General features: G+C 33.7%; 1 protein-coding gene across 2 annotated transcripts in view; it reads left to right on the forward strand.

Annotated features, from left to right (window-relative positions):
- The window catches only part of SPINK5 (serine peptidase inhibitor Kazal type 5), an 83220-nt gene that overhangs the window by 13165 nt on the left and 46794 nt on the right, over positions 1-23261 (forward strand). For both annotated transcript variants that reach the window (XM_019738993.3, XM_019738996.3), the window contains 4 exons: positions 16151-16278; positions 18037-18100; positions 19789-19916; positions 21413-21479. In XM_019738993.3, the coding sequence (XP_019594552.3) occupies positions 16151-16278; positions 18037-18100; positions 19789-19916; positions 21413-21479 (387 nt within the window). The remainder of the gene's footprint in view (positions 1-16150; positions 16279-18036; positions 18101-19788; positions 19917-21412; positions 21480-23261) is intronic.

A 23261-nucleotide genomic window follows, 5' to 3' on the forward strand; every position in this document is an offset into this window, starting at 1 on the left:
GAATTGTACTCCTAATTCAATGAGAGTTGCTATTTTTCCGGATTGGGATTCAGGCCAAAGTTTGTTTGAGAAAAGAGTTCTGTAGTAAAACATATTTTTTAATTAAAAAAAATGATCTAAATCGAAAGAAATTGCACAGATGCAAATCACCATACAACCATTTCACTTTATAAATATATCTTTTTATTTATTCAAAAATTTCTATTTATACAAAAAAATAAATAAAAATTCTAGGCCCAGATTGGGGAAAATGTTCTGGCCTATAGTGTTTCACAATAAGTTATCGACAAAGCTGGCGCCATCACCAGGTATCCTGACAACTACTCACATCACTCCAGGTCTCCTATGTAGCTTCTTCTCCAATATTTTTTTCTCTTCCTCCTTTCCTGTCTCTAACACATAATTAAAATAATCAGTCAGGGCAGGCACACCCAAATGACTTTAACATCCTTGGTCTAACCAAGCTACCATCTTCCTTGTTAGTGTTACTTAGGAATGTCTGAGAACCTCAGCCTCCGCAGAAAAGCTAGTCAACCAAATTCTTTGCCTGGGCTCAGCCAGTCTCACTTTTAAAACAGTAACACCCTCACCACTCAATTAATCAATTTGCAAATCCTTTATCTGAGCAAAAGGGAGCAGCTTCTGTGTTCTGCAAAATCTATGGCAGGTCAGACAATTTTACTAGTGACTTTCAAATTTTCCTTTATTTGTCACATTTAGACAGCACTCATTCTAGAAGATTTATTTTCCCCCTTCTCTGCTTCTTTTTTCCTTTATGAAAAACTGATACATCAATGGTGTTTTAAAATATAGTATATAAGCAAATGACATAAAAATAAAACACACACACACACACACACACACACACACACACATTTCAATTCTAACAAACTTGCTGTCTTAAAAATATTACTAGTCAGATGTTTTCATATGTTGGCACACATTTATTGAATTTTAATCAAATAGGATTTTTAAGAAATAAAATTACAAACGTTTAAGACATTTTACCTCTCTGTTAACATCTTATACCTGAATTAGAATTTTCACCTCTAAGTAAAGTTTACAGTTACTTGTTTTGCTCCCTAAGAAACTACTTACTTCTAAGTTAATGCAATTAATGTTTGGCTGTGCCTTTCAGGTAATTTCTGTCTAGATTTTTACTTTTCTGTGTTTAGATGGATTCCTGCAATTATGCTATGTTTTTCTGGGTGTTTTTCTCTCCACTATAACAGAAAAAAATCAACCAAGTTTTTCTGCTTAGATTCCTCCCATCAAAAATTAATCCTTACACTCGCTCTCAGAATAAGGTGCTCTACCTGTTTAAGAATTTCTGTCCTACAGATATCCTGTCTCTTGCATCATCAATTTCTTCTTCACTAGTATGTTATTCTTTCACCTTCCAACTCTAAGGTCCAATCCATAAATAAGTCTTGTTGGTATTCTCTAAAGTAAATCCCAAATTTGACTCCTTTTCACCATTCCCCTTTCTACCATCCCAGTCAAATTCTTCATAATTTCTAATCTCTAACGTATTTAGTCCATGTACAGACCTTTGTTTTTTAATTGATTAAATCGATTCATTCAGTATTTCTCATTGATTTAGAAAGCCAACTTTGTAGGATATTAACACATAAAATGTGTATATATGTTTCTAAGTTCTCTATTCTAGTTCAGATTAGTTTATTGCTTTAATAATTAAACAAGGCAAGTTTCCTTTCTTAGTTCTTCTTTTTCAAAGTTGATTTACCTAGGCACAGATAATATGTTTTCATGTATATATTAGAAATAACAAAAATTGCTGAGTTTATGAAAAAATCCAATTTGAGTTTGGGAACCCAATGTGACTAGGGATACAAAGAATTTATAAATTAATTTGAGTAAAATTGACTTTTTATAATATTGACTTGGCCGACTGAAAAGCACAAAATACCTTATCATTAATTCCTGTAATTTGTGCACTTTATGAAATTTATAAAGTAGTTTCCACAGTGATTTTTGTGATTTTGTTAATACCTAGACAATTTGTAAATGTATTGCTATTTTGCTTGGTATTTTGTTGTTTATGGTATTTCTACCTGGTTATTGTTAATATAGATAAATTGTATTTATACAGATTGATCTTATATTGAACAACTTTATGATAGCTTCTATTTTGATCATTTATTTGTTAATTCTTTTTTTTTCTTGGTAGGTGATCACATTATCTGCTTATAATAGGAGATAATAGTTTTATAACTTCCCTTTCAATCTTCATTTCTTTTTCTTTCCTTATATGATTGGCAAGATCTAGAGTTCAGTAATTAAACAGTAGTGATGATAATGAATATCACACTGCCTCTCTCCACTATATTAAAGAGACTACATCTAAAGTTTCTCCATTAAGTATAACGTTTACTGTAGGTATCTTTTCTATGAACTTTAGCAAGTTTAGGAAGTTCTTTTATGGTCTTAATCTTCTGAATATTTTGATCATTATCAAATGCCTTCTCTGCAACTATTGAAATAATTTTCTGATTTTTTTCCTTTAGTCTATTAATATAATAAAATTCTTGATAAATTTGCTAATGTTAAGCAATTGTTTTCCTTAGGGTAAATAATACTTAACCATAACATATTTTTAATATATTGTTGAATATGGATAGTTAATATTTCCTTTAGAAAACTTGAAACTATTTTCAGAAGTAAAGTGAGTCTACAGTTTTCTCTCTTGATTTATTCTTTTTTTTTTTTTTTTTTTTTTTTTAATTAAATTTATTGGGGTGACAATTGTTAGTAAAATTACATAGATTTCAGGTGTACAATTCTGTATTACATCAACTATAAATCCCATTGTATGTTCATCACCCAGAGTCAGTTCTTCCATCACCATATATTCGATCCCCCTTACCCTCACCTCCCCCCCCCCCTTACTAGAATCAGTAGACAATTACCTTAAGTGGTAGCATTTCAAGCCATGGCTGAATAAGGAGGTCAGCAAATCTTTTCCCCAAAATGCAACTATAAATCTAGACAAATTGACCAAAACAATTGTTATAGCACTCTGGAAATTGATCAGCAGCCTATATCAACTTGACAAGCATTTAAACTTGCAAAACTGGTAAACTTTGGATTAGAACAATAGGAATCTGCATTGTTCTTGCTTAAGGATACTCCTGTCTTACCCCTGTTGCTTGCTTGGTATGGAGGGTCTACCAAAGCAGGGTAGGCTATGAGGGTCAGCAACTGCACTGCCATGGTTAAAAGCGGCTTTTACCTAATTTGAGGTAGTAGGCAACAGTCATATTCACAGATGTTTTTGATGAAAGTTATGACCTTCACCTAGAGTAAGGAGGATGGCCTCAAATTGTATGGTGGGAGCAAATATATGGTCTGACAATTAAGTTCACGAACTTGTTGCAACAATGTTGCTAACATTTTTTGATATCAGAGGGATTATTCATTATGAATGTGTACCAATGGGACTAACAGTTAACCAAGTTTACTATTTGGAAGTGCTGAAAAGGCTGCGGGAAAAAGACAACCTGAACTTTTCGCCAATAATTCATGGCTCTTGAATCACGACAATGCATCAGCCCACACGGCACTGTCTGTGAGGGAGTTTTTAGCCAGTAAACAAATAACCGTATTGGAACATCCTCCCTGCTCACCTGATCCGCTCCCCTATGACTTCTTTCTTTACCTGAAGATAAAGGAAATATTGAAAGGAAGACATTTTGATGACATTAAAAAATCAAGGGTAATACAATGTCAGCTCTGATGGCCATTCCAGAAAAAGAGTTCCAAAATTGCTTTGAAGGGTGAACTAAGCACTCGCGTCAGTGTATAGCTTCCCAAGGGAGTACTTTGTAGGTGACTGTGGTGATATTCAGCAAGGAGTTATGTAGCACTTTTTCTAGGATAAGTTCGTGAACTTAATTGTCACTCCGTGTATTTCTAGCTGTTTTCACATCTTGGTAGCAGAGGCCAAAGAGGGACTAAGCAATTCACATACTTCTGACTGACCATAAGGCTGTGTACCATCACTTAGAAGACATTTTAAAAATCCCAGGGGAAAACAAATGCTGGGGTAAATGTAAAAATGGCCTGAACTTTGTGTGCCCTCCCCAATGTATGCAGGACCATATGCAGAGGGTAGAAGCTTACTGGCTTGAGGTGTTTGAGCACAACTGTTTCAGTCATTGGCCTCTCACTAAGTTATACAAATACAGGGGGGAAACCTAGGAAGCCAGGCTTTAAAAAAATAAATGAATGAGTATTTTCTTAGCAGATACATCAACAGCTACATAGCAAGAAAGCAAGGAATGAGATATTTGGCTCAGTCAAAGATACAAATGAAAATAAAACAGCAAAAATAATCTTTACAGTAAAATAATAATCTTGAGTCACTACAAAATATTATCCAAAATGTCAGTTTTCAACAAAAAATATGAAATATACAAAGTAGTAGGAATGTATAACCCATACTCAGAAAAAAAAAAAAAGTCAATGGAAACTGAGTGTCTCCGGGTTAAATTTGGCAAACAGGACTTTAAGCAGCTATTTAAAAAGTGTTCAAATACTAAGAAACCCAAATTTGAAGATTTAAAGAAAAGTATAATAATAATGAACAAAGAGATTTTCAATGAAAATACATGTATTTGTATTAGAACAATGGTTCGAACAATTCAAGATTTATGAGTTTCAGCTAAAGCACACACACACACATATGTATACACACACACACATATATATATATATATATATATATATATATATCTCAGATAGATATTGGAAATTCTGGAGTTGAAGAGTACAGTAACTAAAATGAAATATTCTGTAGAGGGGCTCAAAAGAAGCTTTGAGATGTGTAAGAAACAATTAGTAACTTGTAGAAAGATCAATAAAAGTTGACAATGGAAATACAGAGAGAAAAATATAGATGAAAAATCAACAGAGTCACAGACAGAGTCCTTGAGATAACAACAAACTTATCAATAGGAAAACCAGAAATAGAGCAGAGAGAAAAAAGAAAACTTATGTGAAGAAATAATGGCTTAATACTCCATTGTATATATGTACAACAATTTCTTTATCCAGGTATCCATTGGCATGGGTTGTTTCGGTTGTTTCCATATCTTGGCTATTGTAAATAGCACTGCAGTGAATATAAGGGTTCATATATCTTTTTGAATTAGTGTTTTGGATTTCTTTGGATATATACCCAGGAATAGAATTATTGGGTCATAAGGTAATTCTATTTTTAATTTTTTGAGGAACCTGCATTCTATTTTCCATAGTGGTTACACTAATTGACAATCCGACTGACAGTGCACAAGGGTTTCATGTTCTCCACATCCTCACCAACACTTGTTGTTTGTTGATTTATTGATGTTGGCCATTCTGACAGGAGTGAGGTGATGTCTCATTGTGGTTTTTATTTGCATTTCTCTGATGATTAGTGACGTTGAGCGTCTTTTCATATATCTATTGGCCATGTGTATGTCCTCTTTGGAGAAATGTCGATTCAGGTCCTCTCCCCATTTTTTAATTCAATTGTTTTTTTTTGGTGTTGAGTTGTGTGAGTTTTTTGTGTTGTTGTTTTTTAAAAATAAATTTTAGATATTAACCCCTTATCAGTATACCCTTCCATAAAAAAGAATGAAGTCTTATAATTTGCAACAATATGGATGGACCTAAATAGTATTAATGCTAAGTGAAATAAGTTAGACTGAGAAAGAAAAATACCATATGATCTCATTTATATGTGGAATCTAAAGAATAGAATAAACGAACAAACAAAAGAGAAATAGACTCATAGATACAGAGAACAAACTGATGGTTTCTAGATGGGAGAGGGGTTGGGGACTGGGTGAGAAAGGTGAAGGGATCAAGTAGTACAAATTGGTAGTTACAAAATAGTCATGGGGATGTAAAGTGCAGTAAGGGGAAGACAGTCAATAATATTATAAAAACTATGTATAGTGTCAGATGAGTACTAGACTTAGTGGGGGATCGCTTCATAAATTGCATAAATATCTAACCAGTATGCTGTACCTCTGAAACTAACATAAAATAATATTGAATGTCAATAATAATTTTAAAAATTCATCAAGGGATATAAAGTACAGCATAGGGAATATAGTCAGTAATATTATAAAAACTATGTACAGTGTCAGATGGGTGATAGACTTATTGGGGTTATCATTTTGTGAGGTATATAAATATCCAATCACTATGTTGTTTTGTACACCTGAAACTAATACTAAAATAATAAATAAAATAATTTTAAGAGTGAAGAAAGAAGAAGATACGGTAGATATATACAATGCAGTATTATTCTGTCATTAGAAAGAAAGAAATTCTGCCATTTGCAAAAACAAGAAATTCAAATGCACAGAAGCAGAGAGTAGAAAAGGAAAAGTGGTTGTCCGGAGCTAGGGAGTGGGAACAGCAGCTATAACATAAATAAGGTCTGAGTGGCTGATGTAAATCATGGTGACTATAACTGATAATACTACACTGTATAGTTGAAATTTGCTATTAGAGTACAACTTAAATATTCTCACACACAATGAAATAAAGATGAAATGTGAGGTGATAGATTTCTTAATTAGATAGGGAGAATTCTATCACAATGTATATGTATATCAAATCACCATGAGGTACACTTTAAACTTAAATGTTAAAAATTAATAAAATTAAAGAAGAAATAACACTTAAAATAGAAATGATGGCTCAAAATGTGTCAAATTTGATGAACAAAATTCATCTTTGCATTCAAGAATTTCAATAAGTCCCAAGTAAAATAAATACAAGGAGATCCATACCTTGGCTCATCATGAAAGATGTTGAAATCAAGAGAAAATTTTAAAAGTCACAAAAGAAAAGTGACATATACAATTAATAATTGGCTTCTCATATAAAATAATGAAGGCTAGATTGCAATGAAATTACATGCTCAAAGTGCTGAAAGAAAAAAATGTTAACTAATATTTTATATGTACCAAAATTATCTTTTAAAAATTAAGGCAAAATAAAGATATCCCCATATCAATGAAATCTGAGAGAACTTGTTGCTACAAACCTTCTTTAGATGTAGTAATGGGTTAACTCTATAAATATATTTTTCTTATTTTCACCTGGCCTCTTTCAAAAATATAATATTGTATGAAGCAATAATTATAATGCTATTGTATTGGGTATATCACTAGCACAAAGGGGGATGAAGGAAATAGAGTTATATTGGGACAAAGCTTCTGTATTTTACCAGAATTAAGTATTAGTCTGTAGTAAATTATGATAAATTAGAATGCATATTGGAATCACTAGAATAACTACTAAGAAAATGATATATATAATAAATACATAAAATACACAAATAAATTAAAAACACACAAGAAATAGTCAACCCAGAAGAAGGCAATAGCAGAAGAACAGAGAAATAAAAAGGACAAGAGCACATTGAAAACTAATAGAAACATAGCAAATATAAATACAACCATATCAATAATTATGCTAAATGTAAATGATTTAAACACCCCAACCAAAAGGCAGAGATTGTTACATCATTAAAAAGCAACTATAAACTGTCTCCAATACCTTAGATTCAAAGACACGAAAAGTCTGAAATGATGAAAGAGTGATAACCATGCAAAATATAGCCATACAAGAGCAAGATTTGCGATATTACTATCTGACAAAATAGACATTAAGACAAATAATATTATTAGAGACAAATAAGGACATTTCATAATTTTAAATTCTGTATTAATATGTATCAGGGGATATACATCAACATGTCAGGGGATAAAACAATTATAAATGTATATGCACCTACCATGTTTCCCCGAAAATAAGACCTAGCTGAACCATCAGCTCTAATGTGTCTTTAGGAGCAAAAATTAATATAAAACCTGGTTTTATTTTACTATAATATAAGACCGTGTCTTATATAATATAATATAATACCAGGTATAATATAATATAATATAATATAATATAATATAATATAATATAATATAAGACAGGTCTTAGATTAATTTTTGCTCCAAAAGATGCATTAGAGCTGATGGTCCAGCCAGGTCTTATTTTGGGGGAAACAGTACTACCAGAAGCTTAAAATGTATGAAACAAAATATGCTGTAATTAAAAGAATAAATAGACAATTCAACAATAATAGATATTTACTTTCAAAAATTTACAGAACAGCTAGGCAAAATATCATTAAAGATACAGAATATTGAACAACACTGTCAACTAACTTAACCTAAACTGAAATATGGAGAGTGCTCTCCCAATGATTGCAGAAGGCATATTATTGTCAAATAATAGTGGATCATTCTTCTAGACACACTACATACTAGGATATAAAATACCTCTCAATAAATTAAAAAGAAAATTATACAAAGTATGTTTTCTGACCACAACAGACTTGATTACACAACAAATAAAAACTATGGAAATTCCCAAATATTTAGACACTAAGAAACATACTTCTAAATAACTGATGGATCAAAGAAACAATTGTAAGAGAAGTTAGAACATAATTTACAATGAATAAAATTAAAAACATACTAATTCAAGACTTACGGGTTTCAGCTAAAGCAGTATACAGTCAACCCTTGGTATTCATGGGGGATTGGTTCCATGATCTCCCATGGATACCAAAATCTGCCAATGCTCAAATCCCTTATTTGCTCCTCTGTATCCATGGGTTCCACATCCATGAATTCAACCTAAACAGCCAACTGTAGAGAGCTTTAAATGCCTTAAATCAGAAAAGAAAGGTCACAATTTAATAATCTAAAATTCCACATTAAGAAACTTCGAGGAAAAAAAAGAGCAAACTATACCCCAAGCAACAGAAGAAGGTACAAAAGATTAAAGCAGAAATTAATAAAATATAAAACATTAAAAAATAGAAAGAAATTAATAAATCCAAAAGTTGGTTCTTTGAAAAGAGTGATTATTAAAAACTGACCCAAGAAGAAATAGATCAAAATAGACCCAAAGCAAGTAAAATGATTCAATTCATAACTAAATCAAAGAAAAACTCAGATCCAGAAGACTACAGTGGTGATTTCCATCAAATATTGAAAGAAGAAATAATACCAACCCTTTACAGACTCATTCAGGAAATAGAACAGGGGGTAACACCAGCACATTTTATGAAGCCAGTATTATTCTAATACAAAATCCAAAAGAGGGTATCACAAGTACAGAAAATTACTGACAAATACCCCTCATAAAAATAGATGGAAAATTCTTAAAATATTAGTGAACAACGTAAAAAGGATAAAACCATAACCAAGCAGGAATTATTCTAGGAATGCAAAGTTGGTTTAACAATAGAAAATCTAATACATACATTGTACTGATAGAATAAAGGACAAAACTACACTATTATTTCAACAGATGAAGAAAAAGCACTTAACAAAACCCAACATTCATTCAAGATAAAAGTTCACACAAAATAACTACTAACAGGCAAACTTTCTCAGCTGATAATGGGTAGCTATTAAAAAAAACAACAGCTAACATTATACAGAATGATTAGAGAGTGAATACTTTGGCCTTAAGATTAAGAAGAAAGCAAAGAAATTTATCACACTCTTTCTTTTCAACATTCAACTGGAAAATCTAGCCAATATAATAAGGCAAAGTTTCTTAATTAATTAGAGATATCCTGATTGGAAAAGAAGCAACTGTCTTTAATTATAAGGACATGATATTTTATATAGAAAACCCTGAAGATCCACAAAAAAAAAATAATAATAATAGAATTAAACAAGTTTAACAAGGACAGTATACAAAATCAATAATACAAACTGAATTGTATTTCTATATACTAGCAACGAACAATCCAAAATTTAAATTATTAATTTCATTCACAATAGCATACAACAATAAAATATGTTGAAATAAATTTACAAATGCAAGATTTGTACACTAGAAACTACACAACACAGCAGAGAGAAATGAAAGATCTAAATAAATGGTGAGGTAGACCATGTTTATAGGTTGGAAACTCAGTATTGTCAATATGGGAATTCTTCCAAAATTAATCTATAAATTTAACACATTTCCTATGAATTTCTGGCAGACTTTTTTTTTTAAAACATTTGTTACTACTATCACATAAAGTGGCCCTTTGAGGGAGTTTTTTTTATATATATAGGGGAAAGGGAACAGGACTTTATTGGGGTACAGTGTGTACTTCCAGGACTTTTTTTTTTTCCCAAGTCAAGTTGTCCTTTCAATCTTAGTTGTGGAGGGTGCTGTTCAGCTTCAAGTTGTTGTCCTTTCAATCTTAGTTGTGGGGGTCGCAGCTCAGCTCCAGGTCTAGTTGCCATTGCTAGTTGCAGGGGGCACAGCTCACCATCCCTTGCGAGAGTCGAACTGGCAACCTTCTGGTTGAGAAGACGCGCTCCAACCAACTGAGCCATCCAGGAGCTCAGCAGCAGCTCAGCTCAAGGTGCCATGTTCAATCTTAGTTGCAGGGGGCACTGCCCACCACTTCTTGCAGGACTCGAGGACTTGAACTGGCAACCTTGTGGTTGAGATCCCACTGACCCATGTAGGAATTGAACCGGCAGCCTTTGGAGTTAGGAGCATGGAGCTCCAACCGCGTGAGCCACTGGGCCGGCCCCCTTTTTTTCTTTTTGGTAGAAATTGACAAGTTGATCCTAGTATCTATATAGTAATGTTGAGACACTTAACAGCAACTGACTTCAAATTTATTATAAAGTAACAGTGATCAAAACAGTGTGTTATTGGTGTAAGGATAGACATAAAGATCAATGGAATAGAATTGAGAAACCTTACATTTATGCTCAATTAACATTTGACCAACATGTCAAGATAAACCAGTACTTGGGAAATTGAATATCCATAAAGATAAAAATAAACTTAGATTCTTAGCTTATAGAATACACAAATGTTAAGTCAAAATGGGTTATGGTCCTAAGTGTAAGAGCTATAACTATAAAATTTTTAGAGCAAAACATAACAGAAAAAATAATGAATTTGGTTTAGACAGTTTTTTTATTTGAAACCAAAAGCATTATTTATCAATACAAAATTAATAATTTGGAGTTCATTAAAATTAGAAACTATTGTGCTTCAACTAAGATTATGGAGATAGCAAGTCATGAGCTGGGAGAAATGTTCACAAATCATATGCTGGGTACGAGACTTCTGTCCACAGTTTGTATGGAAGGACCTCTTACAACTCAATTATAGAAGACAAACAACTGAACTAAAAATAAACATTACACTAACGATATATTAATGGCTAGCAAGCAAGCACATACATAAATAGATGTTCTACATTGCTATTACTTAGGGAAATAAATGCACATTAAAATCACAATGAAGGACAGTTCATTATACAATAAAGTACAGCTATAACCATAAAGATAGAAACTACAAGATGTTGTTAAGGTTGTGGAGAAACTGGAATATTTACAGATCACTGGAAAGAGTATACAAGGATGCACATACATTGGAAAACAGTTTGGCAGTTTTGAACAAGCTAAACATAAATTTATGTTTAATATGATATGTTATTTTTATGATGTTATGTTATTAATACGATTTTTAATATGATATATTGTTATCATATTAGCAAATTCAGTCCTGGAAATCTATCCCACTGAATTGAAACTACATGTTCCTACAAAGTCAGGCATGTGAATGTTCATTGCAGCATTGTTTTTAATAATCCAAAACTGAAAATTATCCAAATACCTGAATGTCCACTGGTGAACGGATAAATACAATGAGTCACATTTATACAAGGAAATATTTTTCAGCAATAAAAAGGAGTGTACCACTGATACTGTTACAACACAGAGGAACCTCAAAAATATTATGCCAAGTTGAAGAAGCCAGAATCAATTATTTATGATTCCATTTATATGAAATATCCAGAAAAGGTAAACTCAGAAAGTTTAGTGGTTGCCTAACGCTGGGGCTGGGAGCTGGAATTACCTGTAAATAGGCACAGGGGAAGAAACTCTTGGGGTAATGGAAATAATCTAAAATTTGGTTGTGGTTGTACAACTCCATACATTTACTAAAAAGTGTTGAATTGTACATTTGTCCTTTCATTGTTTTTATTTCTTAGTGTTTATACAGTTATTTTCAATTAACATTGCATGTATTTTTTAATTTTCATCTTGTTTCTCTTTTATAAATCATACTAGAAATCTATCATATCAGCTTTTTTGTTAGTCTTCTCTATCGTTTTTGTTATCTATGTCATTCATTCCTGTTTCTTTAGGTTTGCTCTATTGCTCGTTTTACAATGGATTGAGCAATACCTACTTATTGAAATTTTAACTTTTTAAATTTCATGACAAGGGTGGTTGAATATATTAATGATCCTCTGTCTTAAGGTTTGTACTTAAATGTTTCCATTTGTCATTCTTTGACAACATTTCTTTGTTTTCCAACCTCCCGGAGTTATTTAGTAATACATAACTTGATTTTCAAACATGTGGCACTTTTTTCTATTTTAAATTAACTTCTAATTTGATTGAATTTTGGTCAGAGAACATAGACCATATGATGTGGATCCTTTGGAATTTCCTAAGCTTCTCGTGGCCTAACATTCTACTTTCATAAATATTTCAGATGTTCTGGAAAAAATATTTGTTTTCTGTTTCTTGGATGTAGTTTTCTATAAAAACCTAATGGCTTAAGCATCTTAGTTTTTTCCCCTTGATATGTTAGTTTCTGAGAAGTGTGTGCTAAAATCTCTACCTCCAATTATTGATTTATATATCACATTCTGCTGGTTGTTGACATATTTAGAGCCTTAATTATTGGGTGAGTGTGCCCATATTCTTCCTTTGACTTTACATAATGTCCCTCTTGGTTACTTACCATGCATTTTGGACTGAATTCCACATTTTAAGTATTAATATTGCTGCTTCTGCTCTCTTATTCAGTTTTACCTTGTATATCTTTTCTTATCCTATTGTTTTAATATTTGAATGCCTTTTAATTTTAATTTTTCTCTTGTGATCAATATCTAGTTTGATCCTATTCTTTAAATTCAATCATAGTCTTTTAATTTGGGGGGTTAGTCCATTTACATTTTTTCATTTATGTTACACTAGGTGTTGATTTTCCCAATTTTTCATATTTTCGGTTACCAGCCTTTTTTAAAAATTATTTTTAAAGTTGTTTCTTCCTCACAGCTCTTCTTTGATGATGATTTAAATGTAACACCCTTTTTTGTTCTTATTATGACTACCTTTAACCAAATATTTGTATTTATAATTATCACTATTGCTAATGTCTCTGGTTATTGTTAATATCTCTATCTTCTCCCCTAATGTGTGTTAGTCTGCTCTTAATTCAACTTTGTGAAAATGTTCTAAATGTCCACAATTTTATTACTGACCAGATTTTAGATTTGAATTATTATGGCTATTTCTCTCTTTCTCTTGTTCTTTCACTTTTCATTAATTCTGGAGATTTTCCCTATTTCTTCAAATGTTCTTCCTACCATATATATGTTTACTTTCCTTTTGAGATTTCTAATTTTATTCTTTATGTTTTTTAGATTTTCTTTTCTATGTTAAATTAGTTTTTCTTTATACCTTCTATGAGAGTTTCCTAATCTGATCTTCTAGTTCAAAAATTCATTATGTATTTATACCTATCCTATTTTTGTTTTTCACATTGGTTTACTTATTACCATTTAAATACTTTTCATAGCTAAAGATCCACTTTTTCTTTCTGGGTAACTTCTTTTTTCTTGTTTTATATTGCAGGTATCTTCCCTTATCTCTCTAAATAAATTATTTTTCTGTGCATTCCAATAATTTTGCTTCAATTGTTACTGAATATTGTTCATGTTACCATATTTATTTTGTGTTGTTTTACTCCTCAGATATACAGATATTTTAACTGTTAAGATTCCATACTGGTTGTAGTTATTATTTTTTTCGACTAAAGTGAGGTTAGATAATATTCAAGGCCAAGCTTTAGTCTCTTCCTCTCCTGATGAGTGTAAGGACAGAAAAAAGGATAAGGCCCACAGAGCTGAAGATTCTGGAGCCAGTGTTATACACCCAAGTTTGCTGCCACTCCACCAGGTCAGGAATCCATCTGTATGTTCTCAGAAATTGTCGGCAGTAGGAAGAGGTGTTCCACGTAGGTTGTGATCCACCAGCCCTTGGGGTTTGGAGGAGGAGGTGGCATAGTAAATGCTTGCACCTGTTCTCATCACCTCCCAGCTGGGCTTTTGATCTGCCCTGTCATCATGCTGCTAACACCTGTGACCTAGTATGCCACTGTTGGCTTTGCTGGTGAATGGGGATAGCAGTGATTGTGAAAGTTAATTACTGTGATCCATATCCCTGATGCTTCTATAGGGTCTCCAGAAATGATTTTTGAGAGAAAACCAGCAGCTCTCCTGCTGTTTTCTTATACTCCATCCATACTTCTCCTCTTCCTGCCCATCAAACAGGACAGTCTGGTTCTGATACAAATCCTTTGCAGTGGTAGCTTTCTGTGCCTCCAGTGTCTTTCCCTTAGATCTTTAATGGCTGGCTTCTTCTCATTAATCTCATCTCACCTCAAATATTACCACTGCAGAGAGATCTTTCTTGCCACTATTTTTAAAATAGCCTCTCTCCTAGGTACTATTGTATTTTTCAGTTTATTTTTCATAGCACTTACTAGAATTTAAAATTATTGTATTTATTGTCTATCTCTTCCTATCAGAATGCAAGTTTCTTACTAGTGAACGTGTAATTGCTTTTAAGGAGTAAGTGAACAACCAAATGAATGAAAGTAACACATATGGCCATTATCCTGTTTTCATTCTCTTTTTCACTTCTTAAACATATGATATGAATAGTGGGCTATCTTCTATAGCTTTTCTATTTTAATTTTTTTCTTTTTTAATTGTCTTCTAGGAGAGTTCCTCAATGTAATCTTCTGGTTCACAAATTCATTATATATTTGTATCCATCCTACTTTTATTTTTTTATATTGTATGACACACTAGGTCACAGATCTATATTCTAAATATTTCATATCTATAATGAAAATATTTTTATTATGACAATAATGGCCTCAACATTTTTATTTTGCAATGTGATATCATAAAGAAAAACCTCCAGTTTTATTCTTTGATTTTTAGATAGGAAATAAATTCAAGTTAGCTCTATGTTTTCTTTAGCTAGCTTATGTCACAATAGTGAGTTGTCAAATGTTTTGTAAGTATTCATTTGATTGTCACCATAAGTCTGTAATGTGGATAGGGTATGAGTTCCCATTGTTCAGATGAGGAAAGTAAAGTTCAAAGAGGTGAAGTAAGTGGGTGGTAGATCTGAAATTTAAACACTGGTCTTCAGTGATTACTTAGTGCAGTTCTTTTTCTCACCATACAGGTTTGTCCCTAAGTATATGTCATATTATTAGAGAAGAGATTTGGGGATTTCTCCCATTATCCCTAAAAAGGTATTTAGTTTTATTGGCTTGATTGTTGGTAGAGAAAACATGTAAAATAACAACAGTGGTAATAAAAACAACAACAAATGGTTATGATGTGCTAGGTACTGTTTTAAGTGCTGTACATGTATTAATACATTTAAATCTCTTTATAATCCTAGGAGGTTGATAATATTATATGCATTTTGCAAATAAGGATTCTAAAGCACAGAGGGGTTAAGTAAGTTTTCCAAATCACACAACTAGTGAGGGGCAGAGTTAGAACTGTGAACCCAGAAACCTGGCTCTTAATCCCTCCCATAATCTGTAGTAATAGAAACTTTTTCGCAGTGTATAGTTTACAGAGAGTTTTCATATCCATTATCTACTGGATCACAATACCACTGTGTAGAGAAATCAGGCAGGATTTGATAGACAAAGTACAGTGCTAAGTTTCAGAGAGGTGATTGGAGCTACCTCATCCAGACAGCGAGTGGCTGAAATTATACTGAAATTCGTCCTTGTGAAATATAATTATATCTCTGTTCTTGAACCATGTTTTATTATCCATGATTTTATTAGCTCATTATGGTCTCCTTAGTACGTAGTGCGTTTTTCTTTTCTAGTGAGTTTTATTGTTGTGGGCTTAAAACACTAACCTAATTATGTAAGGAAGTTTTATCTCTGTATATTTTATGTTCTTTGATCATGTCTCTTGCAGTTGAATTGTGATGATTTCGAGAAAGGAGAAAGAGATGGGGATTTTATCTGTCCCTTTGATATTGCAGCTGTCTGTGGCACAGATGGGAAAACATACAGCAACAGATGTACACTCTGTGCTGAGAACATGTGAGTATTTTCTGAAGCAGGCTTTCTTCTTAGAGTATGTTTGCTTCATAATTACATGACATATTTTATTTTCTTATGATCTTTAAGATAACAATCCGTTTTGTGGGAGTTTAGTCATCCATAAATTAGTAGGACTACTTCTTTTACTATTCTTAAAGAAAAAAAATATTTATAACACTTTATATTTTACAAAGCACTTTTTGTGCAATTTACCAGATGTTTACCATTGTCTCTATGAAGTAGATAGACATGATGTACCTATATCTACATATATACATATATACACATACACACACATGTACATATATTACACACACTTACCTATTTTCTATCTATTTCTGAATATATCCTTTCTCCTAGAGAATTATTTAGTCATCAAATTATTATTTATTTATTAAGTGCTCAGTAATTTATACTATTTAGAGTGGGTGATTGGGGCTTTTAATGTTGAACTTCTTCCCATCACTCAACCTTCCCCACATTGCTAAAGCATCGTGCTGTCCTATATTTTGTCCCCATTGGGTTCTTTCCCCACCCTCAATACTAGGTTTGGTTATTGATTGTCTTCGACCAACAAGATAGCATACCTGCTTTACAGGTTCTGGCTTGTGACATCAATCTTGAATTGTCTGCTCTTCAGTTTTTGTAAATATTAGCAACCGATGTTTGAGAAGGCTAGTAGAGATTATGATACTCACTCTTCGAGCTTCTGCAAGCTTTATCCCTCCTTGTAACAAGTGTCTTGACCAAAACACAACTGAATTAAACCACTCTGATCCCTCAATGACTGCATTTTCAGAGATATACTCTAAAATGATACTTTCAACTCTCACCAAGGGTCAACAGAAACAGAAAACAAAAACAGGCATAGGAAGAACATACAGGTTTTTATTAGATATGTGTTTTGTAAATGTCTTATGTGCGGATCCTGTGATAGAGTCTTTAAATCTCTGGTTCAGGTGAAAGTTCCCTCCCCTAATTTCTGGTATACTTCTTTTATTGCACAATGAGAATCATATCACTAATGGTGTTTCTTTCTTAGCTCTATCTACTAGAAGATTCTGAAATAGCATTGGAATTCAGTTTTTTTTTTGTGTTACTCAGCTGATATCTTTTGATATAACTTTTTTCTTATCACTTTTAACTGCTTAGTTTTTTCTTTATATTGTTTTTATTGTTATGTAAATGCTATAGTTGTATCCTGCCTTATCTTTTTAGGAAGTAGGAAGTGTCTATCTTACATTTATGGTTCTTCTCTGTTTTCAGATATGCTTTAAAGCTCTATTTATTAGACTGACTAAAATTAATTATTAGGACTTTATATACTTTCCATAAAAAACCAAAATATTAGTTAGTACAACCCCAATGAAAATTGGTGTAGTAGGATGCTAGATACTATAAACTTGAATTTGTTTATTTAAAACAACAACAGCAAAGATCCTTGAGGGGCATCTGATATCTGGTTTCAGGCTTTACTATTTCCTATGCCTCTGATATGGATCCCCTCTGGACATAGGAGAAAAACAATCTGGAAATAATATTTCCAGATATGAATCTCATCGGCCCATCCATGTGATTCCATTCCTTTGACTCCAAGTTATGAACATAGGTTCTCCTTATAAAGAGTAACTAAAGAATACAATGTGACACCTGTTTTCAAGAACAAAGGAGAATCACAATACAAGAAGTTAAGTTATACTTGAATGATGAGAAGTTCTGTGATATTAAACTGCTGTGTCTACTAACTTTCAATTACAGTAAAACCAGGTCCCAAGTTGGCATAAAAAATGAAGGGGAATGCAAAGGCAGTAATCCAGAGCAGGTGAGGACAAATGCCAGAGTGGTGGGAAACATTGGGGGGCTAAGAAGAGAGAGAAGATGCTCTCCTCTTCCTTCTTTGGTCGGGTGGTTGGAAGTGATTCTTGGTGTACTTGAAATGGGATACTGCTAGTTTGGTGAGAAACAATTGATAGTTCCTAAAACTGGTGCAGGTTATGTGGTAGTTAGAAGTTTCAGCTCTATTTCTATTCTCTATGAAAACGAAAAACAAAAAGACAGGCAGGCAGACAGACAGACAGGCAGACAAGGAGGGAAGGAAAGAAGAAAGGAAGGGAAGAAGGGAGGGAGGGAGGGAGAAAGGAAGGAATGAAGGAAGGAAAGGGGAAGGGAAGGAAAAGAAAGGAAAGGACAGGAAAGGAAAGGACAGGACGAGGGAGGGAGAGAAGGGGGGGAGGAAGGGAGAGAAGAGGGGAGGGAGGGAGGGAGAGAGGGGGGAAGGAGGGAGGGAGGGGGGAGGGAGGGAGGGAGGGAGGGAGAGAGGGAGGGAAAGTAGAGAAATCAAAAGGAAGCTACATGTATAGTAGAAAGGATACTACATTTCAGTCACTTAACCTGAGTTGAAATCCCCGCATTGTCACTTATTGTCAGGAGAACTTGGGCAAATTACATAACCATGTTGTACCAGTGTTTCTACGTCTAAAAACAAGATTTGAAATAAACAGCTCTTTCTACTCTAAATTCTCTGAGCCTGTAATGGTAAGGGAAGGAAGTGGATGTCTCAACATGTCCCACTTGACTTTTTCTAGCTGAATGATTTTCGTAAGTTAATGTTTGGTGCACTGTTTATATGCAGCTAGAGCACCTGAGGTTCCCTCCACCAAGATATTTAGCACATATTTTATTTATTTATTTTATTAGTTTCAGATATGCAAAACACTGTGATAGTTAGACATTTATCGTTTATATCCCTCACAAAGTGATGACCCCTCTCCCCCAATCTACTATCCCTCTGACCTTGCATACAGCCATTACATTTCCACTGTCTCTATTCCTAATGCTGTACTCGACTTCTTGTAAATGTATGCATATATATATAAAATTATAGTTGACATTCATTATTGTTCAGCTTCAGCTTCAGGTGTACATCATCCCTGAGGTGGTCTCCCTAACGAGACAAGTGTCCATCGGATACCCTACAAAACCTTTACAACATTGTTGATTACATTCCCCAAATTGACTTTTGTATCCCCATGGCAATCTTGTGGTTACCAATTGTGCTTTCTAATCCTTCAACTTCCCCCTATCCCTTCCTGTAAGATCTCACTTATATGTGGCATCTAAAGAAAAGAATAAATGAATGAACTAATCAGAAACAGTCTCAGAGACATAGAGGAAAAACTGAGAGTCGCTAGCACATATTTAAAATCTCTCTTTGCCTGTGTCACCCAGTTGACTGTGAGCAAGTTGAGGGCAAGGACTGTGTTCTACCTTAGTTCTAAGCACATAGTAGGTTACCCACGTTTACCTATAAGTGAACACATAAGTGAAGAGTTCCATACTTAGCCATTTGAATTACACAATACCTTCCCAGCTGCTTCTACATGTCTGGGACCATTCTAGGGGGTAGTGTGCATTGCACAGACAGGCACTGAGTTCCATAAAATTTCTGAAAGCAGTGTTTTCGCATTACAATCACAATGGTGCATTTCAAGTTCTTTCCCTGTTCTTCAGGATGTATGCAGTGCTTTTCGGCCTTATGTGAGAGAAGGAAGACTTGGATGCACAAGGGAAAATGATCCAGTTCTTGGTCCTGATGGAAGGACACATGGCAATAAGTGTGCAATGTGTGCTGAGCTGTTGTGAGTATCACCGTCCCCAAGAAGACCAAGCGGGGGGCCTTCTCGGGATGCACTGGGTTGCTGTCCTAAGAACCACTCCACAGAGGCATAGAGTCCTTTTCATGAGGCACACAGTCCTTTGTCTTTATAAGTTAAAATAATCCTTCCTCCCAGAGTGCCTTTTCTCTTTTTCATTTATATCATCTGCTCAAGTTTCTTAAAAGGAGTAGATGGTGTGTTTCTTAAAAAGAGTGGCCAAGGTGGTTATGTTAGTTGTTACATTCAAGACTCTCAATTCATTTAATTAGAATGACTTGAAAATGCACAATATTTTGTAAGGCACAATGTTTTAAAATTTAAAAATCACTTTCATATAGAATGGTCTAGACTAGTCATTTGACATGCATTTCTTCATTTGGGAATGTGTAGAGACTCTTACTAAAAATGACAGCCTAATTTTAAATAATACTAATAACAATAATGTGGCTGCATTCATTATTAGCATAAAAGGTGGAACTTTGTGAGAGGGAAGAACTGTTGGATTAATCTTCCTCTGAGTGCCTGACTTGGTTGGGTCTGAACATTGAGACCCAGGTATGACTATGATCCAGGGTCTTTAATGTGGGTGTTAAACAAAGTATAGACTGCTCTGTATGTCAGCAACCCTTAAAGTGATCTATACATACATCATTGGATCTTTAAACTCAGGGCAGAGAAAGATTTATAGACTGATAAACTTCACACCTGCCTTTGAAAATTACAGGGCACTGTTGTAGAATTCAAGGGCATGTCCTATCAGGTTTACAAAACAGTGATTATAACTGGTTTCCAGACAGGAAATCAGTCTTATTTCCACTTTTTTTTTTTTTTAATCTAGAAGAAATGTGCTTTTAGTGTTCAAGCCTGCACTAATTCTGAGACTTTCTGATTCTTTTCATACACCTGCTAAAAAGTGAATTTGACCTGCCTACCTCCTGGTTTCTTACTCTGTAGAACTGAGATAATAATGTCAATCTCAGGATGAGACTGCAATTAGATAATAGATATGAAAGGACTTTGAAGTTCAGCTCAATGTAGTTTTTATTAACAATGATGCTTTTACATGAAGCAAACAAGTACTTTTACAATGTATAAATAGCTATACAGAAGGGTGTGGATGACAGTGTTTCAAATACTCAGTTTGGTTTCACCCTTGACGCAGCATTGTCTTCAAGCTCTTGGTTCTGCTTGTTAAACGGAATTTTCCTGACAGTCTTCTGTGTTTGTCAATGGGAAGTCACACCCATTCAGTTTTACAGAACAAAGCTTCTAATTGACTTTTAGTGCGTTAGTTTCACACCCTTCCTTATCTTTAGCAATTTTCTGGCTCAGACCTTCAAGACAGAGAAAAGCTTGTGTCATGTTAAGTGGATCAGTTTAACAAGTTAGGACAAAGGATATGAAAGTGCTTAACACAGAACTGGACACTGAAATTATGATTGAGCCATAAACTGGCCAATTGTTTTCTTTCCTAACAGTTTAAAGGAAGCTGAAGAAAATGCCAAGAAATATAATGAAACCAGAATTCGAAGAAGTGCTGAAAAGGTAAGTTACTCACCAACATAATTTGGTTCTTGTGGCTATAAATATTAACAAACGTATACTTGACCGTTTGAGGTAGTTTAATAGTGTCATTATTCTTCATTATCACATTGTATTTTTTCCCTTAATTTCACAATTCCCCAAGTTGATGATTCCTAGTATATTAATCATAAGATTCAAATTAAACAGCATTTCCCACCAACAGCTCAAAATGTGCAATTTCTCTCTTTGCTTACTTAAAAAAAAAGAATGTTAGTCAGAAACTTTATGCAAATTAAATTCTGCTTAATTTCCACCGGACTGCTCCCTGTCTTAGTGTTAATTAATCTTGCTTTGAATAAATTATTTAAAAAATGCAACATAATATACATCAGAAATAACTTTAAAATAATTTTAGAGTCTTTTAAACACTATTGCCACTGGTGTATCTTATGTACAATCCCATTGACAGACATTGGAGTTACTCATTTTTCCCTTATGGTTATTACATTCAATGAGGCTTGCATTTGTAAAGGTCTTGATTCTGTTTAAACAGAAATCTCAAACAAATATTGAGATTGTGGTCTTCAAAATAACCTTAAAATTAAGTTTTTTCCAAATCATTAGATGATTTAATTTTTTCCATCTAGTATAAAAACTTATTCATATTCTTAATAGATTAGGCATTATAGGTGATGCAACTAGGATTTCTCAAATCACCAAGATTATTAAACGCCTTTCAATAAAAGTGATGGCTGTTACTTTGGTAAATGACTATCCTTCTGCTGAGAAGTCAGAGCACCTGAATTTTAGCCTTAGCTCTGCCATGATCTGGGTGTGTGAAACTGAACTAGTGGTCTTCTCTCTGGGCCTTAAGGAGGTTAGATAAATATCTCAGTTTGCTTTCCCGTTAGATTGTGATCTGTTTTGCACCCTTTTGTGCTACTACAAGTATACTACTTTAGAGGATTGTAGAGCATACGATTTCCTAAGGGAGACATAGGTCTAGTTTCTAGTAGTCTAGGGCTGACCTTCCACTTCATAATGCTGTTCAATGAAGCAAATGTCCCACCATAAATAGGGCTTTCAGGGTTTCAGCTAAGAAACACGGAGCATTCGACATTGTCAACAATTTGTTCAGCATTCACTGAAATCTGCAGAGCAGTTCTTTCGTGGTAGTTGTTAAATTTCAGTCTAAAACTTGGAGTCATCTTGTGATATTCAGCGTGTTATTACTCCATAAACACAGAGTTCTTTTCCCTGTCTTTTATCACTTCTCAGCTTTTTCCCCCTCTGCCTCTCTGTGGCTGGGGTCATTGTTTTGGGGGAGTCATTGGACATGATTGTGTTGAATAGGACATTTGCTTTGTAGTGATAGCTCAGTATCTGCCCCATAATTAAACTGTCAGTAGGTTGCTCACAAAAGTGTTTCTTCAGAATCTCCTCAGACGAATCACAACCTATAAACTGAAATAATCATTGTGTTGTTTTTTTATGGGAATCATTAAGTTATCAGGTGACTGTCTTCTGCGTTTGTATTCCTAGATTGTCACAACCAGAAAGTTGCTCCTCCAAAAACAAATATCTTCTTATTAGGAGGCAATTCAAATTCTCTTTTGAAGTGTCCTAATGAAATACGTTTTATTTAAAGAAAAAATCAGAAAATTTTTTCTTTAAGCTCTAAAAAAGGTCATAAAGAGCATCTGTTCCAAAAACCTCCTTATGTAGGTGGTGAGATTTGGGACTCAAAGACTGCAGGTCTTTTCTGTGTTCTCCCTTTGAGTTAGAAGCACAGTCTCACTGCCC

This window comes from Rhinolophus sinicus, chromosome 5 (genome assembly GCF_057876585.1).
Source record: "Rhinolophus sinicus isolate RSI-liver-muscle chromosome 5, RSI-T2T, whole genome shotgun sequence".
In the NCBI taxonomy this organism is placed as follows: domain Eukaryota; kingdom Metazoa; phylum Chordata; class Mammalia; order Chiroptera; family Rhinolophidae; genus Rhinolophus; species Rhinolophus sinicus.